Source organism: Pogonomyrmex barbatus, unplaced genomic scaffold (genome assembly GCF_055798465.1).
Source record: "Pogonomyrmex barbatus isolate J1 unplaced genomic scaffold, ASM5579846v1 scaffold9, whole genome shotgun sequence".
Lineage (NCBI taxonomy): Eukaryota > Metazoa > Arthropoda > Insecta > Hymenoptera > Formicidae > Pogonomyrmex > Pogonomyrmex barbatus.
Genome location: NW_028297193.1, coordinates 7,075,643 through 7,091,818, shown reverse-complemented (window position 1 = coordinate 7,091,818; position 16,176 = coordinate 7,075,643). Strand labels below are relative to the sequence as shown.

Genomic DNA, 16,176 nt, shown 5'->3' with positions numbered 1-16,176 from the left:
TGATCTTGACCTACCTCACCTTGCGATAACACGGCTCCTATTGCATAGTCCGACGTATCTGTAGTTAAGAAAAATTTTTTTGTAAAGTCAGGATATTTTAATACAGGTCGTTAATTTGTCTTTTAATATGTCGAACGCGTTTTGTTGTGTTATGGACCATTCAAATTTCTCTCCTTTGTGAGTTTCATTAATGCTTTGCTATTTGTGAGAAGTCTTCAATAAATTTTCTGTAGTTGTTTGCAAATTGGTTAAACTATCACAAAAATGCTGAGACTATGAGCGATTTCTCGATAGTCGATGCCGCGACTCGCATAGTCTATATCACAGATTTCACTCGCGATTAGTTTATGTCTATTCTCACTATCAAAGAGTTTTGAACTGCGTACCGAGCGAAGCACTGATGATATACCGTTAGAGTTTGAAAAAAGTCTGAGTTGCCCTGTATTTCCTGACTCTTAGAGAAAATGTATTAATGCTCTCCAAGCTAACACCAAGTCCGAGAGACGAGATCACGGATTCATTCATCGGCCATGTGAACACCGTGGTGAGCACGAGCACGTCTTGAGGATGTAGCCTTGTGAGTCCGGCAGCACTCCCGATCACGTTGCTTTCACTGACATTGGATGAGCGAAGAGCTCATGAGATGCTCTCTTGAGAGCAGAACTGTCCTTTGCTGATATTAATACTGCACAAGTCACGATAATCAAGCACTACCTCGAGCGATATGTGATGCGTATGATGGCCGAAACATGAAAGTCCTGATCTAGCGAGAGCGCGCATTAGAGAAGCGTCGGAAGCGCCTCAGGTGGTTACTTTCCCCTGAGCATGCATAATGTATGTGTGCGTGCGGTGCCGCCATCTAAGAACTAGACCCGCGCAACTTCCATCGAAAATATAAGCTAATATAAGCTCATTCTCGAACAGTAATATCCGGCTAATCCAATGAATGCTTGCACGTCCCTTACCTTTTTGGGCGTAGGAAAGTTTTTTACGGCGTGTAATTTTGATGGATCTGGCGAAATTCCATTTTCGATAATTATATGCCCTAAATTACTTCTTTTCGTAAGAATTCACACTTGACTTGGTTGGAGCTTTAGATTGTTTTCTCTTAATCTTTGAAAAACTAGTTTTAATCTTTTGTTGTGTTCTTTAAGACTAGGACCGTATATTACAATGTCATCGAATTATACTAGACATTTAATCCGTTGTAGGCCCGTTAGAATTGAATTCATTAGGTGTTGAAAAGTCGCAGATGTATTTTTCAAATCAAACGGCATTCTATTAAATTCGTAATGATCGTATGGAGAACGTAGAGAATGTTTTATTTTTATTTTTATCTCGCTCCGCCATTGGTATCTGGTGATAACCTGATGCGAGATCTAATGTCATGAAATACTTCATGTTGTCCAGCTGATCGAGTATATCTGTTATGTTGAGTAACGGGAATGAATCTCCGATTATGAGATTATTCAATTTTCTAAAATCAATCACAATTCGTAATTTCGTTTTACCTGAAGCGTCTGTCTTTTTCGGCACGACTAATAGTGGTGCGTTCCATTGGCTGACGCTTGGTCTGAGCTGTCCTGCTCTAGTATTTCTTTGATTTGTTTGTTTACTTCAGTAGGATAACAAAGGGGGTCCGATGTCCCCCAAAGGTATGGGGGGGGGACGAGGGGAGATAGGAGGATCGTAGAATCCCCAAGGGCCATCGGACCCCCTTTGTCGGTAAGATGATTTTCTTTCTTCAGAGGGTTCATTCGGGGAGAGAAGGTGGATCCCTATGGCGGTCATCGAGACAGGTTTATCCCTCTCGATCGGTAAGGCGGTCGCGGGGTCGGTTCCCCCGTTCTCGACGCCGCCCTAGTGTTTTTTTCTATCGTTTTTTTTCTAGCGTTTTTTTCGGGCGCGTTCTCGACGCCGCTCTAGCGTTTTTTTTTTCAGGCGCGTCCTAGCGTTTCCCGCTAGGTAACTCCGGGCGTGTCGCGTTTTTTTCGGGCGCGTTCTCGACGCCGCCCTAGCCTTTTTTTTTTCTGGCGCGTCCTAGCGTTTCCCGTTAGGTAACCCCGGGCGCGTCATCGACGCCGCCTTAGTGTGTTTTTTTCGGGCTCGCGTAGCCTTGGGCGCGTTACGCCGCCCTAGCGTTTTCCGCGCGGTCTAGCGCTTTTCGCGTAGCCTTGGGCGCGAACGTCGCGATTAGTCGCGTCGTCGAGACGACTCGCGTTGTTGACAGGATGTTGCGGTTTGTCGCGTCGCCTTAGACGTGTCTGTTTTCCATAACGTCGCGATTAGGCGCGTCGTCGAGGCGACTCGCGTTGTTTACAGGATATTGCGGTTTGTCTGTTTTCCATAACGTCGCGATTAGGCGCGTCTCGCGTGGCTTAGCGCGTCCTGTTTCGCGGGATGTCGCGGTTTGTTACATCGCCTTAGGCGTGTTTCATATTTAGATGACTATGAGGATATAGCGCATGCCGCTTGTGCGTCTCGCATCCGAGCGTTTTCCGCGTGGCCTAGCGCGTCCTATTTCGCAGGATGTCGCGGTTTGTTACATCGCCTTAGGCATGTTTCATATCTAGGTGACTATGAGGATATATAGCGCATGCCGCTTGTCCTGTTTTGTAGAACGTTGTGGTTTGACGCGTTGTCGAGGCGATTTTTGAGCGATACTTGTCGTCGTGTGTTTACGATGACGAGAACCGTTAAAGTGGCGAATCGGTGCCAGATATGTGAGACACGAATGATCGACGACGATGAGATGTGTTGGTGCCATTCGCTGGATGATCTAACATCCTCTCCATTGCGAAATGTGACGGCGTATTCATCGGTCAATGTGACGGAATTCGTCGTGAGAGGACAATACGCACTGATTTCCAATTAATTAAAGAGGCGCGGTTGTCGAGTTCCGCCTCAGCGTGAGATTTCATCTAAAAAGATAATAGAGGCATGCGTATGTCATCATTATCGAGGGATGGCATATAATCTTTTATTGGAGATACTCTACGAAAAGAAGAAGCCGATCGAGATTAGCAGGCGACAGGAGTACATGGTGAATTTTAGCGAAAGCGGTTATTACGATGTGTTTAATGATAACGATGACGACGAGATGTTTTTTTGCGCTCATCGTAAGTATTGGAGGAAAAACGGTGTCGTTTCGTCAGCCGCGTACGAGGAGGAGAGAAAAAGAAGAGAGCGCATTGGCAACAATTGGCGCAACTAAGTGTGCGCGCATGTAAGTATGTATTATAATCGTAATATAACAATGGATTGTATATATGAATATTTATGAGAGAATAAGATTAACCGCGAGAGAGAAACGGAGTTTTTCCTCGTTCGTTTGCGGCGTATCGCGGGGACGAGAGGCGGATCGACGATGCGTCGGGAATCTTCAATTAGTGATACCGAGAATGACGTTATATTATTGGGAACGTATGAGTAACGAGAGGTGGAGACCGCGCGAGTGGGAAATCGTCGCACGAGTATTAATAATGAGAGATTTAATGTGCAATATCAAGGACAACGGTATTGGGAATGTATGAGAGATGGAGGTCGTGCGAGGAGGGAGAATTGTCGTAGGAGTATTAATGATGAGAGAATATTTTATTATTCTATTGTTATTATTTTATTACTCTATTGTTGTATTATTTTATCAGGCATATAAAAACAGGAAAGAGCTATTTGTAGGATGTTGCGGTTAGGCGCGTTCTGTGTCTAGACGGTTTCCGCGGGGATCTAGCGCATGCTGTTTTCGTTGCAACGGGAAGACGCGCGTTTTGATTATGTAAGATGTCACGTGTTTTGTCATTTCGGAATGTCGCGATTGTCGCGTTTTCGACGCTGTCTCGGGGGGTATATATCTAGTCGTGAGAGGCATTTTCTCTCATTGTTAGGAACGTATATGGAAACAGTCGCGCCTAACGGTGGTTCGTCTTCGAGTGAGAGCGACGAATCGTTTTTACGCGCATTCGATCGTAACGTGACATATCTCGATGACGATCGTTGCGAGTTGCTTATTGAGAGTGACGATAGTTTAAAGTGTCACGAGACTATTGCGCCCGGTAACGACAAGGAGTGGATCGTGATGAGAGAAAATGTTTGCTGGAATGTGGCCACGTATCATTTGCGACGGGGGATCGGTACGGAGAGTCCGCGAGAGAAACTGTGGATCGAAACGTTGCTCGCTCTGAGCGATAGAGCGGTAATCTACGAGAGAACAACGAGAGAGAAAAAAGTTCAAGACGTTAAATTCGTCGTTCCTACGGACAATTGGGGTAACACAGTGTAGGAAGTTGCGACATGGAGAAGAGTCGCGATCTTCTCGAACGCGCGGCGGGAGTTGAAGGGGTATGCGTCTATCGTATTTGGGAACAGGAGTGTATCGAGTGTCTCGAGGTCTTGAGAGAAAGATGTGAGAATAGAGTCGATCCTACGGTTACCGGAACGATAAATTCTTTAATGTCTCGAATAGCGCAGTTGGAGGGTGCGAGATTCGCTTTGAGTCGATGTTTTAATTACTTGGGTGCAGGATACGACGAAGGGATTCGAATGGGTGGATATCGAGACGGCTTTCGCGAATCGCGTACGAACGGGTGCTGTGGTAAATATCGAGTACATCGAACCTTGACGGTTTCTTGAGGACGCGAGGGCCACGGTGCTCGAGCGAGTGCGAGTCGATCTTGATATGCACGCGTGTTTAAAGGTCAACACCGTGTTTCACGGGGAGTTCGTCGCGAATGATAAAAGCGCCGTTAAGAGCATTCGCACGAAGAATTGTCAGCTATTCGGTATGTCCGATCTACGAGAATGGTACGACGGGAACGTTATGAATGTTGTTCTGACGTCGCTGGAGGAATTTCAGGAACGCGATAGCGGTTGGGCGTTATTTCGGATATTAAATTTAATGATTAATGTAAATAAATGTAATCTTATGCACGCTGGATGTTAGATGTTACTTCCTCCGAAGATAAGATATAAGAGAGCCGTAATTAACGTACGTTCACACGACAATGCATGTTTCGCGTGGGCGGTGATGGCCGCTCTATATCCCGTTGATATACACTCGGATAGATCGTCGTCGTATCCTTACTATTCGTTGGTGCTGAATTTCGATGGTATTGATTTTCCTATGACACTACGAAACATCGCTAGATTCGAACGTCTCAATGATTTGTCTATTAACGTTATTTGCTATTCGAGAGAAAACGGGGAAAAACGATATCATGATCGTTCCTTTGTCGCTTACGGGAAACAAAAAGTCTACGCATGTAAATTTGCTCTATCTGTCGAACGAACGGCGCGGCGATAATGTCGGTCATTTCGTATGGATAAAGCACTTGTCTCGACTGTTAACGTCGCAAATAAATAAGCATAAGGAAAAAAAATACATATGCGATCGGTAAGCGTAAGAAAGATTATTCTCGTTGCGAGATAAATTTTGCATTAATTATATATTGTATTTTTCAGATGTCTACATTATTTTTATTCAAATAAGAAATTGGTCGCGCATAGCGTCGAGTACGGAAGAGCGAACGACTGTGCTGTTATTCTTCCGAGCGAGGACGACAAGTTGCTCTCTTTTCACAATCACGACAGAAAGGAGAGACTACGATTCGTCGTGTATGCAGATCTGGAGTGTGTTTTAGAAAAGGGAAATCAACGATTCAGTGGGAGTCTCGACAATAGATTCGCCTATCAACACCATAAAGCGTTTAGCGTAGGATATTATTTGCAGCACATACGACGGAATTGTTTCCGCGTATAGATTTCGCCGAGGCAACGACTGCGTCTCGTGGTTCGTCGAGGAGCTGCGCGCTCTCGCGTGTCGCGTGAAGAAGATTCGGTGCGCGAGCGTACCGATGTCGGAGCTCACGCCGAACGAGTGGAACGATTTTCAAAAGGCGACAAATTGTCACGTGTGCGGAAAGAGCTTTGAGTCGTACAATATTCGTGTTCGTGATCACTGTCATCTTACCGGACGATATAGAGGATCCGCGCACGCGAGTTGCAATTTGAACTATCAGAATGCGTTCGTTATTCCTGTTTTTTTTCACAATCTATCCGGTTATGATGCACATTTCATTATTAAGGATATAGCGAACGCTTTCGAGAGTAGAGTCGATTTGTTACCGTTGATTAAGGAAAATTACATCGCGTTTTCGAAAATCGTCAACGATTCGATGTACGGAAAATGGAAAACTTGTGTTAAGCTACGTTTCGTGGATTCGTTTAAGTTTCTTAATACTAGTTTAGAAAAAGTAGTTTTGTATCGAGAAAAATTGAGGATCTCGCTATTCGAATTTTCTGATCTCATTGCGGAGGATTTCGAGTTGCTCACGCGCAAGGGCGTATTTCCTTATGAGTATATTGATAGCGTTGATAAACTGTTAGTAATCGAATTACCGCCGATCGAAGCTTTTTACAGTTCTTTAACTGGTGAAACTGTGAGTGTTAGTGATTACGAACACGCGCGAAAGATATGGGAACGTTTTCACGTGAAAACTCTCGGCGAATACAGCGATCTATATTTGAAAACGGATGTGCTTCTCTTGGCGGATGTCTTTGAAAATTTTCGAGATACTTGTATGGAAAGTTACAATTTGGATCCAGCGCATTATTTCACATTACCGGGATATACGTGGGACGCTATGTTGAAATATACGAACGTTCGATTCGATCTGCTCACCGATATCGATATGGTGATGTTCGTAAAGCGCGGTATACGCGGCGGTTTAAGCCAATGCTCGAATAGATACGCGCGAGTTAATAATCAATATGAATCATCATATGACTCGTCTCAGCCGTCGTCGTATCTTATGTATTACGATGTGAACAATCTTTACGGCTGGGCCATGTGCGAACCTTTACCGTATGCGGAATTTCGGTGGATCGAGAATGTCGAGAGTCTCGATATTATGTCCGTGCCATCTGACTCCGATATTGGTTATATTCTAGAAGTCGATCTCGAATATCCGCGACATCTTCACGACGATCATGCGGATTTTCCGTTTTGCCCGACGCGCGAGAGACCGCCGGGAAATCGAAAAAACGAAAAGCTACTCGCCACGCTCTACGACAAGTCGCGTTACGTGACGTATTATCGCAATCTTCAGCAGTGCGTGCGACACGGTTTACGCGTGACAAAGATCTATCGCGCGTTGCGATTCGCGCAGTCTCCTTGGTTGCGCGCGTACATTGAGTTCAATATGGAACGGAGAACTCGCGCGAGCAACGAGTTCGAGAGAAATCTGTATAAGCTGATGAACAACGCGGTTTTCGGTAAAACAATGGAGAACGTGCGCAATTACGTAGACGTGAGACTCGTGACGCGTTGGGACGGAAGATATGGCGCAGAGGCGCTGATCGCGAAACCGAATTTTCACAATAGGAGCGTTTTCGACGAGAATCTTATGGCTATCGAGTTACGCAAACTCGAGGTTCAATTTAACAAACCAATCTACGTTGGTATGTGCATTCTAGAAATATCTAAGATGCGATTGTACGATTTTCATTACGATTATATGATGACCGCTTTATCGCTCTAAATGCAAAATTATGTACACGGATATCGATAGCTTGATATATTTTCTGGAATGTCAAAATGTTTACGAGAATATGAAGCGAGATATCGCGAGATTTGACACTAGTGATTATTCTGATGACAACGCGTACGATATACCGCGCGCGAATAAGAAGGTTCTTAGTTTGATGAAAGATGAGAACAACGGAGCGATAATGACGGAGTTCATAGGACTTAGGCCGAAGATGTATGCTCTGAGAGTTTTGGGAAAGAGCAATACGAAGAGAATAAAGGGCGTTAGGAGGAATACCGTCGCGAAAACGATAACGTTCGAGGATTTCGCGTGTTGCTTGAACGAATCGTTGCAGCAATCGAGACGTCAGGTGTGCATACGCTCGATGCTGCACGAGGTTTACACCGTGTCTGAATTAAAGCTAGTTTTGAGTCCTTACGACGATAAGCGATACTTAATACCTGACTCCACTAATACATTACCATGGGGTCATTATAAGATACCATTATTACATACTAATGTAGTATAAAAAATTGTACCAATATAGAATAAGTAAAATTTGTACTAATATAGAATAAGTGATACTGTACATTCTTTATTCATTATAATACAGCTGTTTTGTGAATCCAAGAGTTATGTGTATTGTCCATTCCTAGCCATTTGACAAAAACTTTATCGTCTTTTCTACGTAATACTTTCTCAACGAGATAGATATCAGGATTAGAAACTCGCAGTAACTCGTGTTCGTAAAACCCTCCGGCTATTGGTTCTTTACGATAGTCTTTTAGCAGATACATCATGGGATTCGTGTGTTGCACCTTAGCGATTCGAAAAATCTCAGTCGTCCAGTTAGGCGTATATCCCTTTTCGAAAATCGTTTTGAACTTGCTGACGCGTACCGGATCGTTCACCTTGAATCTTGCGGGGGCTGCGATCTTCAAGTGACTGTATACCGTGGAAAGGAGTCTCTTGGCAATGGCTGGAGTTACGTCCGCCGGTCGCATTCCAATCGTTCGATGCGTGCGATTGTTATACTCCGAGATTAAACGCGATAGAGCGTCGAGCCATCTGTACGATCCATTTAGCGTGAAGAGTTTCCACATGTTGTTCTTGAGCGTGCGATTAAATCGCTCCACAACCGCCGCTTTCATCACCGAGTATGTCGAGTAGTGGCGTATCGTACCTGTCAGTAATCGCTTTTACGGAAGTGTTGTAGAACTCCTTGCCCTTGTCCGTTTGTAGATTTCGCGGATGTCGAGAGCGTCGTCGCGAAATATCTTGGATAACGCCGCGGCTACCTCGCTTCTGCTCTTGCTCTTCAGCGGCACCACGCGTATTTGCTCAACACATCGATAATCGTCATCACGTAATTGTAGCCTTTGTTTTGTCGCGCGCACGGACGCATCTCAACGACATCGGCCTGCCACAGGTCGTCGTAATCGCGCACTACGACTCGACGACGCGGAAAATTTCTTCGCGCGGGCTTGTGAAGCTCCTCGACGAGTCTCCTCTTCTCGACACTCATCGTTGATTTTATGAGGAAGCGCGATTCGGTTTTATTCGTGCGTGTTCGCTCCTGTTCCTCGTTCCAAACGTTAATCGTGTGTTTCATGATATTTGGAATATCCGTTTTTAGTGCGATTAGTAATTCGTTTATTGTTTCTCTAGTCACTATTTCATCCACGTTCAACGAGGCCAGCGTCTTGTCCAGTGTCTCTCTCGTTACCGCTTTATTTGTTAGCTTTCTGATTCTCGTCAGATCTGTCACGCTACGCGCGAGATTCTCCACGTTCGTCGATATTTTCTCGCGGCTCGTCGACGATGCGTCGAGCTCGTTTCACACGGATTTCTCTCAGATTATGCAATGATTCCTCTAGGATCTGTGTTCGTTTCTCCTGAGCGTCGCTGATCGTCTCGACGTCTTTCGAATCTCGCTCGAGTCTCTAGTTCGCACTTTGTCTTGTTTTTCCTCCTAACTCATTCGTCCTAACTCATGTTGAAACATGAGCAGATCTTTAATTCGTTGATTGTTCCGTTTATCGAGTGCTTGTTTCGTTTCTCTTATTCGTTTATCGAGATCGACGAACAAGGCTTCCCTCCTTTGCTCGATCTGTCGCAGCGATTCCTCTAGATTTCGCGTTCGTTTCTCTTGAGTGTCACCGAGCGTCTCGATGACTCCTCGGATCTCGCTCAGATCTCTCTCGCGATTCGTCTCGTTTTTCGAGCTCTTGTTCCACCGTGTCTCTCGTCTCCTCTATTCGTTTGTCATGATCGACGAGCGAGGCTTCGCTCTTCTTCTCGAGATGCCGCAGAATGTCCACCTCGGTTTTTACGTCATAATACTGCAGGAGAATATTTCGAATTCGCTTGTTCATATCTTCTAGTTGTTTTCGTAACTCGTTCGTTAGAACTTTTGATTCCTCGCTCCTTACGCGAAGCGCTTCGTCGACATAACCTTTGGTTGTCGCGTCGGTATCATCGATCGGTGTATCCAAATGGCGTATCTTACGTCCTAGTCGTCCGGATTAAGACAGAGCGCGCTGCGACGCACGTACGCCCGCAGGGATGCGATCGTCGAACGATCGTCATGCCGCGTTGCTTCTCCAGAGATTTCCCGAATTTATTCACGGACATCATGCCCTCGCGGGTGACGAATCTACCGCGCGCGATAATTTGCTCGTAATCTCGGCGATCTGCATATCATATTTGAGAAACAATCTGGCTACGCGCGTCATAGATTCCTCCAATTCGCCGATCGATCTAACCGTGCTCTCGTTCATCTTCGACAATAAAGTTCGAGTGCTTGTCGAGAATTCGCTCGTCTCGGAGATTTTCGCTTCCGCGTCTCGAAACGCGCTGTCCACGTAACTTTTACTCGCGGCGTCGGTATCGGTTCTAGGTGTGGCTAAACGCCGTATAATTTTGTCTCTAGCGTCGTAGTAATCGTCACTTAGACAGAGAGCGTTATTACGCATATAGCGACGTAAAGAATCGATCGACGGTCGCGAGCGTGCCCTGTCGCCTCCGCCGAACGACTCTAGCGGTCTTCCGAACTTGTTCACCAACATAACGGGAATATCGGTCGCTACCAGCGCGCGTCACGTTTTACTCGATCGCGTCGATCTCGCGAAGTTCCTCGAGTATCGATAGAATCTCGTTGTCGTGAGCGTCGTTGCCAACTCGTCTAGAGGCATCGAGCAATCGAAGACGATCGACTAGTTCGTTGGGATCGTCCCAATGGACATACTCGATTCCTTTGTTTCTCACCCGCATAGCGGATGGAATAGAGTCGATCCCTTTTTTCTCGTTTTACTAATACCAGCGCCACTTTTGTCCTTATCGAGCAATAGGCGCGATGATATGTTTGTACTTGAAACCTTTGTTTCCTAGAATAGGCATAAGCGCATTGTGGCCACGTCGATGGGCGTTTGTAGTTAACAGTATACTCTTATACGTTTGCTTGTCGTTCTCCGTGTACACAGCGTCGTCGGGAAGTCTCTTGAAGATCAACTCGTATAAACCCGGGGTACCCGAATATCGCGTGTCGCCCACGATCACGCTGTCGTCGGCGGTCACGTCGAATCGCCTATCGCCAAGCATCGAGCCGTCTAAATCGAAGTACACTCCGTAAACGTGATCGATCTCGCTCTGTTTGTCCCCGCTTAGAAGCGCGCCCATATATTTGCGACCTAACAGTCCCCATTGCGCGTTCGAGATTCTTCCGATTCGTTTCTAGTCACGGGACTCACCGTCGCGATCAAGAGCGATCTCGTCGAGAGGCGTCTTCTCGTCGATCTAGACGATGGCTCATCATCGTCATTGGTTTCGCGTTTTCTCTTAGCACCAACGAACGCGATCGGATCGATTCCCTCGTCTCGCGTAGTATTCTCGGCAATTCGTTTCAACGGCTGAACGATCGGTTTGAGTCGTCTCTCCAGCGCGATCTCCTCTTTTATCTCACCGGTCTTTAACTCTCTGTACTTTTTACGTATAGAGTTCTGAGTCTTCGCGATCTCCGCGCCGTTTTTTCCAGCCGAGCGACATTCGTACCAGCCGCAGCGTCAACGTTCATACTCGCAGCAGCGTCAACGTCCATTCTCGTAGCACAACTGATCGCTTTACACCATGGCGAAATCGTTAAATCCTCGTCTGCATCTATCATTTCTTAACGCGCTGTCTTTATCGATGACTACGAAACCATATTTGCGTTTCCAACACGCGCGATATAAGACGTAAAAATTCTCATACGACATATCCGTGTTCACGTGCTCGTTGTAAACGTGCTTTAGGTTAGTGCCATCTTGTTTAAACAGAATCAAGAGATTCGCGTTGTCGCGTATTAGGTGTTTTGGAATTTTAGCGTATGTCTGACAAAGATAGAAACAATCGATATTCGAGTGTCGACCCATGGCAAAATATTCCCTGATCGCGTTCTGCTTGTCACAGGCCACGTCGTCGAACACGAATATCGAATCGGGAAGCGCCTCGCTCGGTGGCACGACGTCGCTATTGTTTGAGAACGCGCGATAGCCGATCTCGTCCATCGACTCGAGCAGTTCCGCCAGATATCGATATTTTGGTTGTTGCAGAGATTTCGAGTAGACGTACATATTCTCAAAGCGTGCGCCATGCGGACTTTCGAGCATGCTTATCAACACGTTCGTTTTACCGCAATTGGAGGGGCCGCAAATGATGCAACGTATCGTGTTCGGTAGTAGAGGGCCGTGTCTGCGCGCCCTCCCGACCGCGTCGCCCGAGATTCGTCGAGCCTTACGATCGAAATTGAGCACTCCTATAGCTGGCGACCGTCGAACGAATCGCATTTACGCGCGCTCGCTTCGAGAAGACGCAACCGATAATTGCTCCACTTATACTCGACGGCGATTCGATCGCGCACAGTGATCGGTATGTTTCCCCTATTAACGGACAAACGCGATATTTTCAATCTATCCACTCAACAGTTGCAACTTATTCCGAAGTTCGTTCTCGTACGTGATTTCGACAGATACGTGGAGCTACTGTGGGACAGATTACCCGATCATCTGAGAGCGGATCCCGAGGTACAACGGTGTCGCGTGTGTCTGGAACATTATAATCGTCCGTGGCAACAATCGCATATAGACGGTCCTGCGTCTCTTATCAAAAATTGTAACGAATGTTTAGCTGCGTGGGACTACTCAATACGGCGATAAACGCGCTTCCCTTCGAACTGCATATTCCCGGGTATCAATTTTGTGGGCCCATCTCGCGAAACGATTGGCGCGCGGCGATTGAGGCGTAAATCCATTGGATGCGGCGTGCCGCGAGCACAACATCGCCTATTCGCGAAATAAGAAACTCGCCGATCGCCACGATGCCGACCGAGCTCTCGCCGAGAAAGCGTGCGAACATATAACAGCCGGAGATTCCACCTTCGGCGAGAGAGCTGCCGCGATCGCCATATGGGCTGCTATGAAAACAAAGACAAAGCTAGGCATGGGTTTGAGAAAGAAGAAGAGGAAGACGACAACGAGGAGGAGGATACTTCCAACAATGAAACGTGGAGATTTGTTACCCATTTTTCCGATATTAGGCGCGCTCGGTTCTTTAATCGGTGGCGCGGCGGGTGTCGCGAAGGCGGTAAACGCCAGTAAAACTGCACGGCGTCAACTGGAGGAGTTGCAACGTCACAATCGAGCGATGGAGGGTCACGGATTGCATCTAGCATCTTACAAATGTGGCAGTGGTGTGACGAGAAGAACGAAAAAAAAAAAATCATGGAAAGAAACGTTAGGATCGCTCAGGTTACCGTTCTCTGGCATCACGACGAACGAACAATTGAACCGTTCGACGCGTCGTCTACGAGTACCCTTCTTCAGAGGAGTGTTTATGCGTGACGCATTACTATTAAAGGCGCGACATAACGAGAGTCATCGTGAATCTCGATGACTCGATGGTTCGGGTACTCACTGGGTCGCCTATGCGAAGAGGGGAAACGACGCGATTTACTTCGACGGTTTCGGCAATCTTCGATCGCCGAGGAAACTCGAGAGATATCTCGGCGGCGTAAATATAATGTACAATCGCGGATCGTATCAGACGTACGATCAGAACATTTGCGGTCAGTTGTGCTTGCGATTTCTCTCGAAAATCGGTTGCGATGTCGCTGAGTCTTTCGTTCACCGGTAGGAGTAGCGTTCTCACGGCGTGCTATTTTCCCGCTTTAGATCTGAGCGATGACGATTACGAGTTAGGTCTCACGAATTTCGAGACGTACAACACTATACCGAATGTCGATTCCACGAATAATAAATTCTATTACGACGACAAAACGATCATGATTCCCGAAGGTTCGTACGAATTAAGTGCGATAGACAGATATCTAAACGCCGCTATCTCTAAAAAGCGAAAGATCGACGAAAGCAAGAGGACGAGCGACGATGATGAGAGCGATGACATCGTCTATGACGAGCGACGATGACGAGAGCGACGAGGACGAGAGAGGCGCGCGGTCTCTGATCATTCGAGCCAATGAGAACACTATGAGAAGTGAAATTAGATGCGAGCATCAAATCGATTTCGCGAAACCGAACAATATCAGTTCGCTCCTGGGATTCTCATCGTCGCGCGTGCTACGACCGAACAAATGGCATACGTCCGACGGATCCGTGAATATCATGGGCATAAATATCATTCGGGTGGAGTGCAATATCACCGCAGGTGCGTACAGCAATAACGAGCCGGTTCACACGATACACGAGTTTTCGCCGAATGTTCCTCCGGGATATAAACTATCGAACGCTCCAACATCGATCATTTACTTTCCGATCATCGCGCGAAACGTTACCGATATCACGCTTCGAATCGTGGATCAAGACGAGCGACCGATCGATTTTCGCGGAGAAGAGATAACGGCGCGACTTCACGTGCGACGACGAAGGCATTAGAGAGAAATGCGCGAGAGCAAAAGATGCTCGTTCTAAATGAGTGGTACTCGAGAGGAAGAGAAGACGCAAACGCTACATCCGCGATCCCACCACAAAACGACGCGACGAGGAAGGCACACGAAGGAAGAGCGAACGAGCTGAACGCCGCGAATGTTGCATTCTTAAGATCTTTAGGTTTCGTCGTGAAGAATCGACATGACGAGCGACATTTTAAGTATCGGAGGTGCCCCGATCTTTGACGATCGTATCGTGAAAATAGAAACTCACACTTACAATCCATATGCTAACACTACGTTCGGATACAGCGACGAGATACGAATACCTATTCAGCAACAGGATCTGTATACGTTGCCGTGTGAAAGTTTTCTATACATCGAGGGAAAATTCGCGACGAGACAGAGCGAAGGAAGGCACGGCGAAGGAAGACACGGCGAAAGAAGTTACGAGAACAAAGCTAGTCAATAACTGCGTCGCGTTTATGTTCGACGAGATTCGATACGAGCTTAATGGCGTGGAGATCGATAAGAGCAGAAATGTCGGCATAACGACCTTGATGAAAAACTATGCATCGTTGAGCTACGAGAGAGATAGAGTTTTACAGAACACCGGATGGGAAATACCGCCTATAGCGTTGGACGATTTCAACTTTTGTGTGCCTCTCAACATACTTCTTGGTTTCTGCGAGGATTACAAACGCATAGTGATAAACGCGCGACACGAACTCATTCTGATACGCGCTCGCAACGATAACAATTGCGTCGTAGCGTATTCAGATCAGAGACCGAAGATCACCTTGTTAAGAATAGTTGTGGCGAATGCCACACGTGATACTTAATGACGTTAACAAACTATCGCTTCTGTGAACATTGGACAGTGGACGATATCATGGGTTTTCGTTCGTGGGATCTATACGAATTTCCGCTGTTGCAAAGTACGACCAAGCATTCCTGGGCGGTAAAAGCGGCAACGCAATTGGAGAAACCGCGATACGTGATCTTTGCGCTACAGACCAGAAAAAAAAACGTACTGTCAGAAGACATTTCTAAATTCGACAATTGTAAGCTGACTAATGTAAAACTCTATTTGAATTCCGAATCCCTACGACGATATGAATCTAGATTTCGAGCGAAACAAGTTCGCAGTACTGTACTGATATGTATCTAAAATTTCGAAAGACGTATTACGGGTGTGAGACTTGCGAACCGTTCATGTCTGTCACTAGATTTCTGCAATACGGTCCGCTAGTGATCATCGATTGCTCCCACCAGAACGAATCGATCAAGAGCGCCACCGTCGACGTTCGCGTAGAATTCGAATGCAAAGAGAACGTTCCGGCTAACACAACGGCTTATTATCTCATCATTCACGATAGAGTTGTAGAGTATAACCCACTGACGAACGTCGTACGTAAACTCACGTAATCGCGGTTTTCCTACGAGAACGATGCCGAACATATCGATCTTCGTCGATCTGCAAGGTTTTACCGTTCGAGAACAATTTATGATTAAAGAGGTAGCAATATTAAAAAATGGAAAAGAGCTGACCCATCGAATATTTCGAGAAGCGATACCCTGGAATCTTCTTACAAAAACGGAAAAATCTAAAGCGTGTTGGATAACCTCCAATCATCACGGCCTGCAGTGGAGCGACGGCGACGTCGCGTACAGACTCTCGAAGCACGTGATTCGAAACAGCGTGTGCGATCAATCGCGAGACGCGCCTAAACG

General features: G+C 46.4%; 2 protein-coding genes across 2 annotated transcripts; both read left to right on the top strand.

Moving 5' to 3' along the window:
- The first annotated feature begins 5,849 nt into the window (after positions 1 to 5,849).
- Positions 5,850 to 8,052, top strand: LOC148934572 (uncharacterized). The gene is made up of 2 exons (XM_089084609.1): positions 5,850 to 7,489; positions 7,566 to 8,052. The coding sequence occupies exons 1-2, from the start codon at positions 5,850 to 5,852 to the stop codon at positions 8,050 to 8,052; spliced, it is 2,127 nt and encodes a 708-aa protein (XP_088940735.1).
- Positions 8,053 to 14,644: 6,592 nt separating this feature from the next.
- On the top strand, positions 14,645 to 15,870 carry LOC148934571 (uncharacterized). The gene is made up of 4 exons (XM_089084608.1): positions 14,645 to 14,790; positions 14,849 to 15,273; positions 15,324 to 15,520; positions 15,625 to 15,870. The coding sequence occupies exons 1-4, from the start codon at positions 14,645 to 14,647 to the stop codon at positions 15,868 to 15,870; spliced, it is 1,014 nt and encodes a 337-aa protein (XP_088940734.1).
- The last annotated feature ends 306 nt before the right edge of the window (positions 15,871 to 16,176 follow it).

What these genes read in the sequence shown, in the direction of transcription:
- LOC148934572 (XM_089084609.1), top strand. Translation starts at nt 5,850, where the DNA reads ATGTCGGAGCTCACGCCGAACGAGTGGAACGATTTTCAAAAGGCGACA. An exon ending in GAAATATCTAAGATGCGATT is followed by an intron (nt 7,490 to 7,565) that starts GTACGATTTTCA and finishes GGATATCGATAG; the next exon opens with CTTGATATATTTTCTGGAAT.
- LOC148934571 (XM_089084608.1), top strand. Translation starts at nt 14,645, where the DNA reads ATGACGAGCGACATTTTAAGTATCGGAGGTGCCCCGATCTTTGACGAT. An exon ending in CCTATTCAGCAACAGGATCT is followed by an intron (nt 14,791 to 14,848) that starts GTATACGTTGCC and finishes GCGACGAGACAG; the next exon opens with AGCGAAGGAAGGCACGGCGA. An exon ending in AGTTGTGGCGAATGCCACAC is followed by an intron (nt 15,274 to 15,323) that starts GTGATACTTAAT and finishes AACATTGGACAG; the next exon opens with TGGACGATATCATGGGTTTT.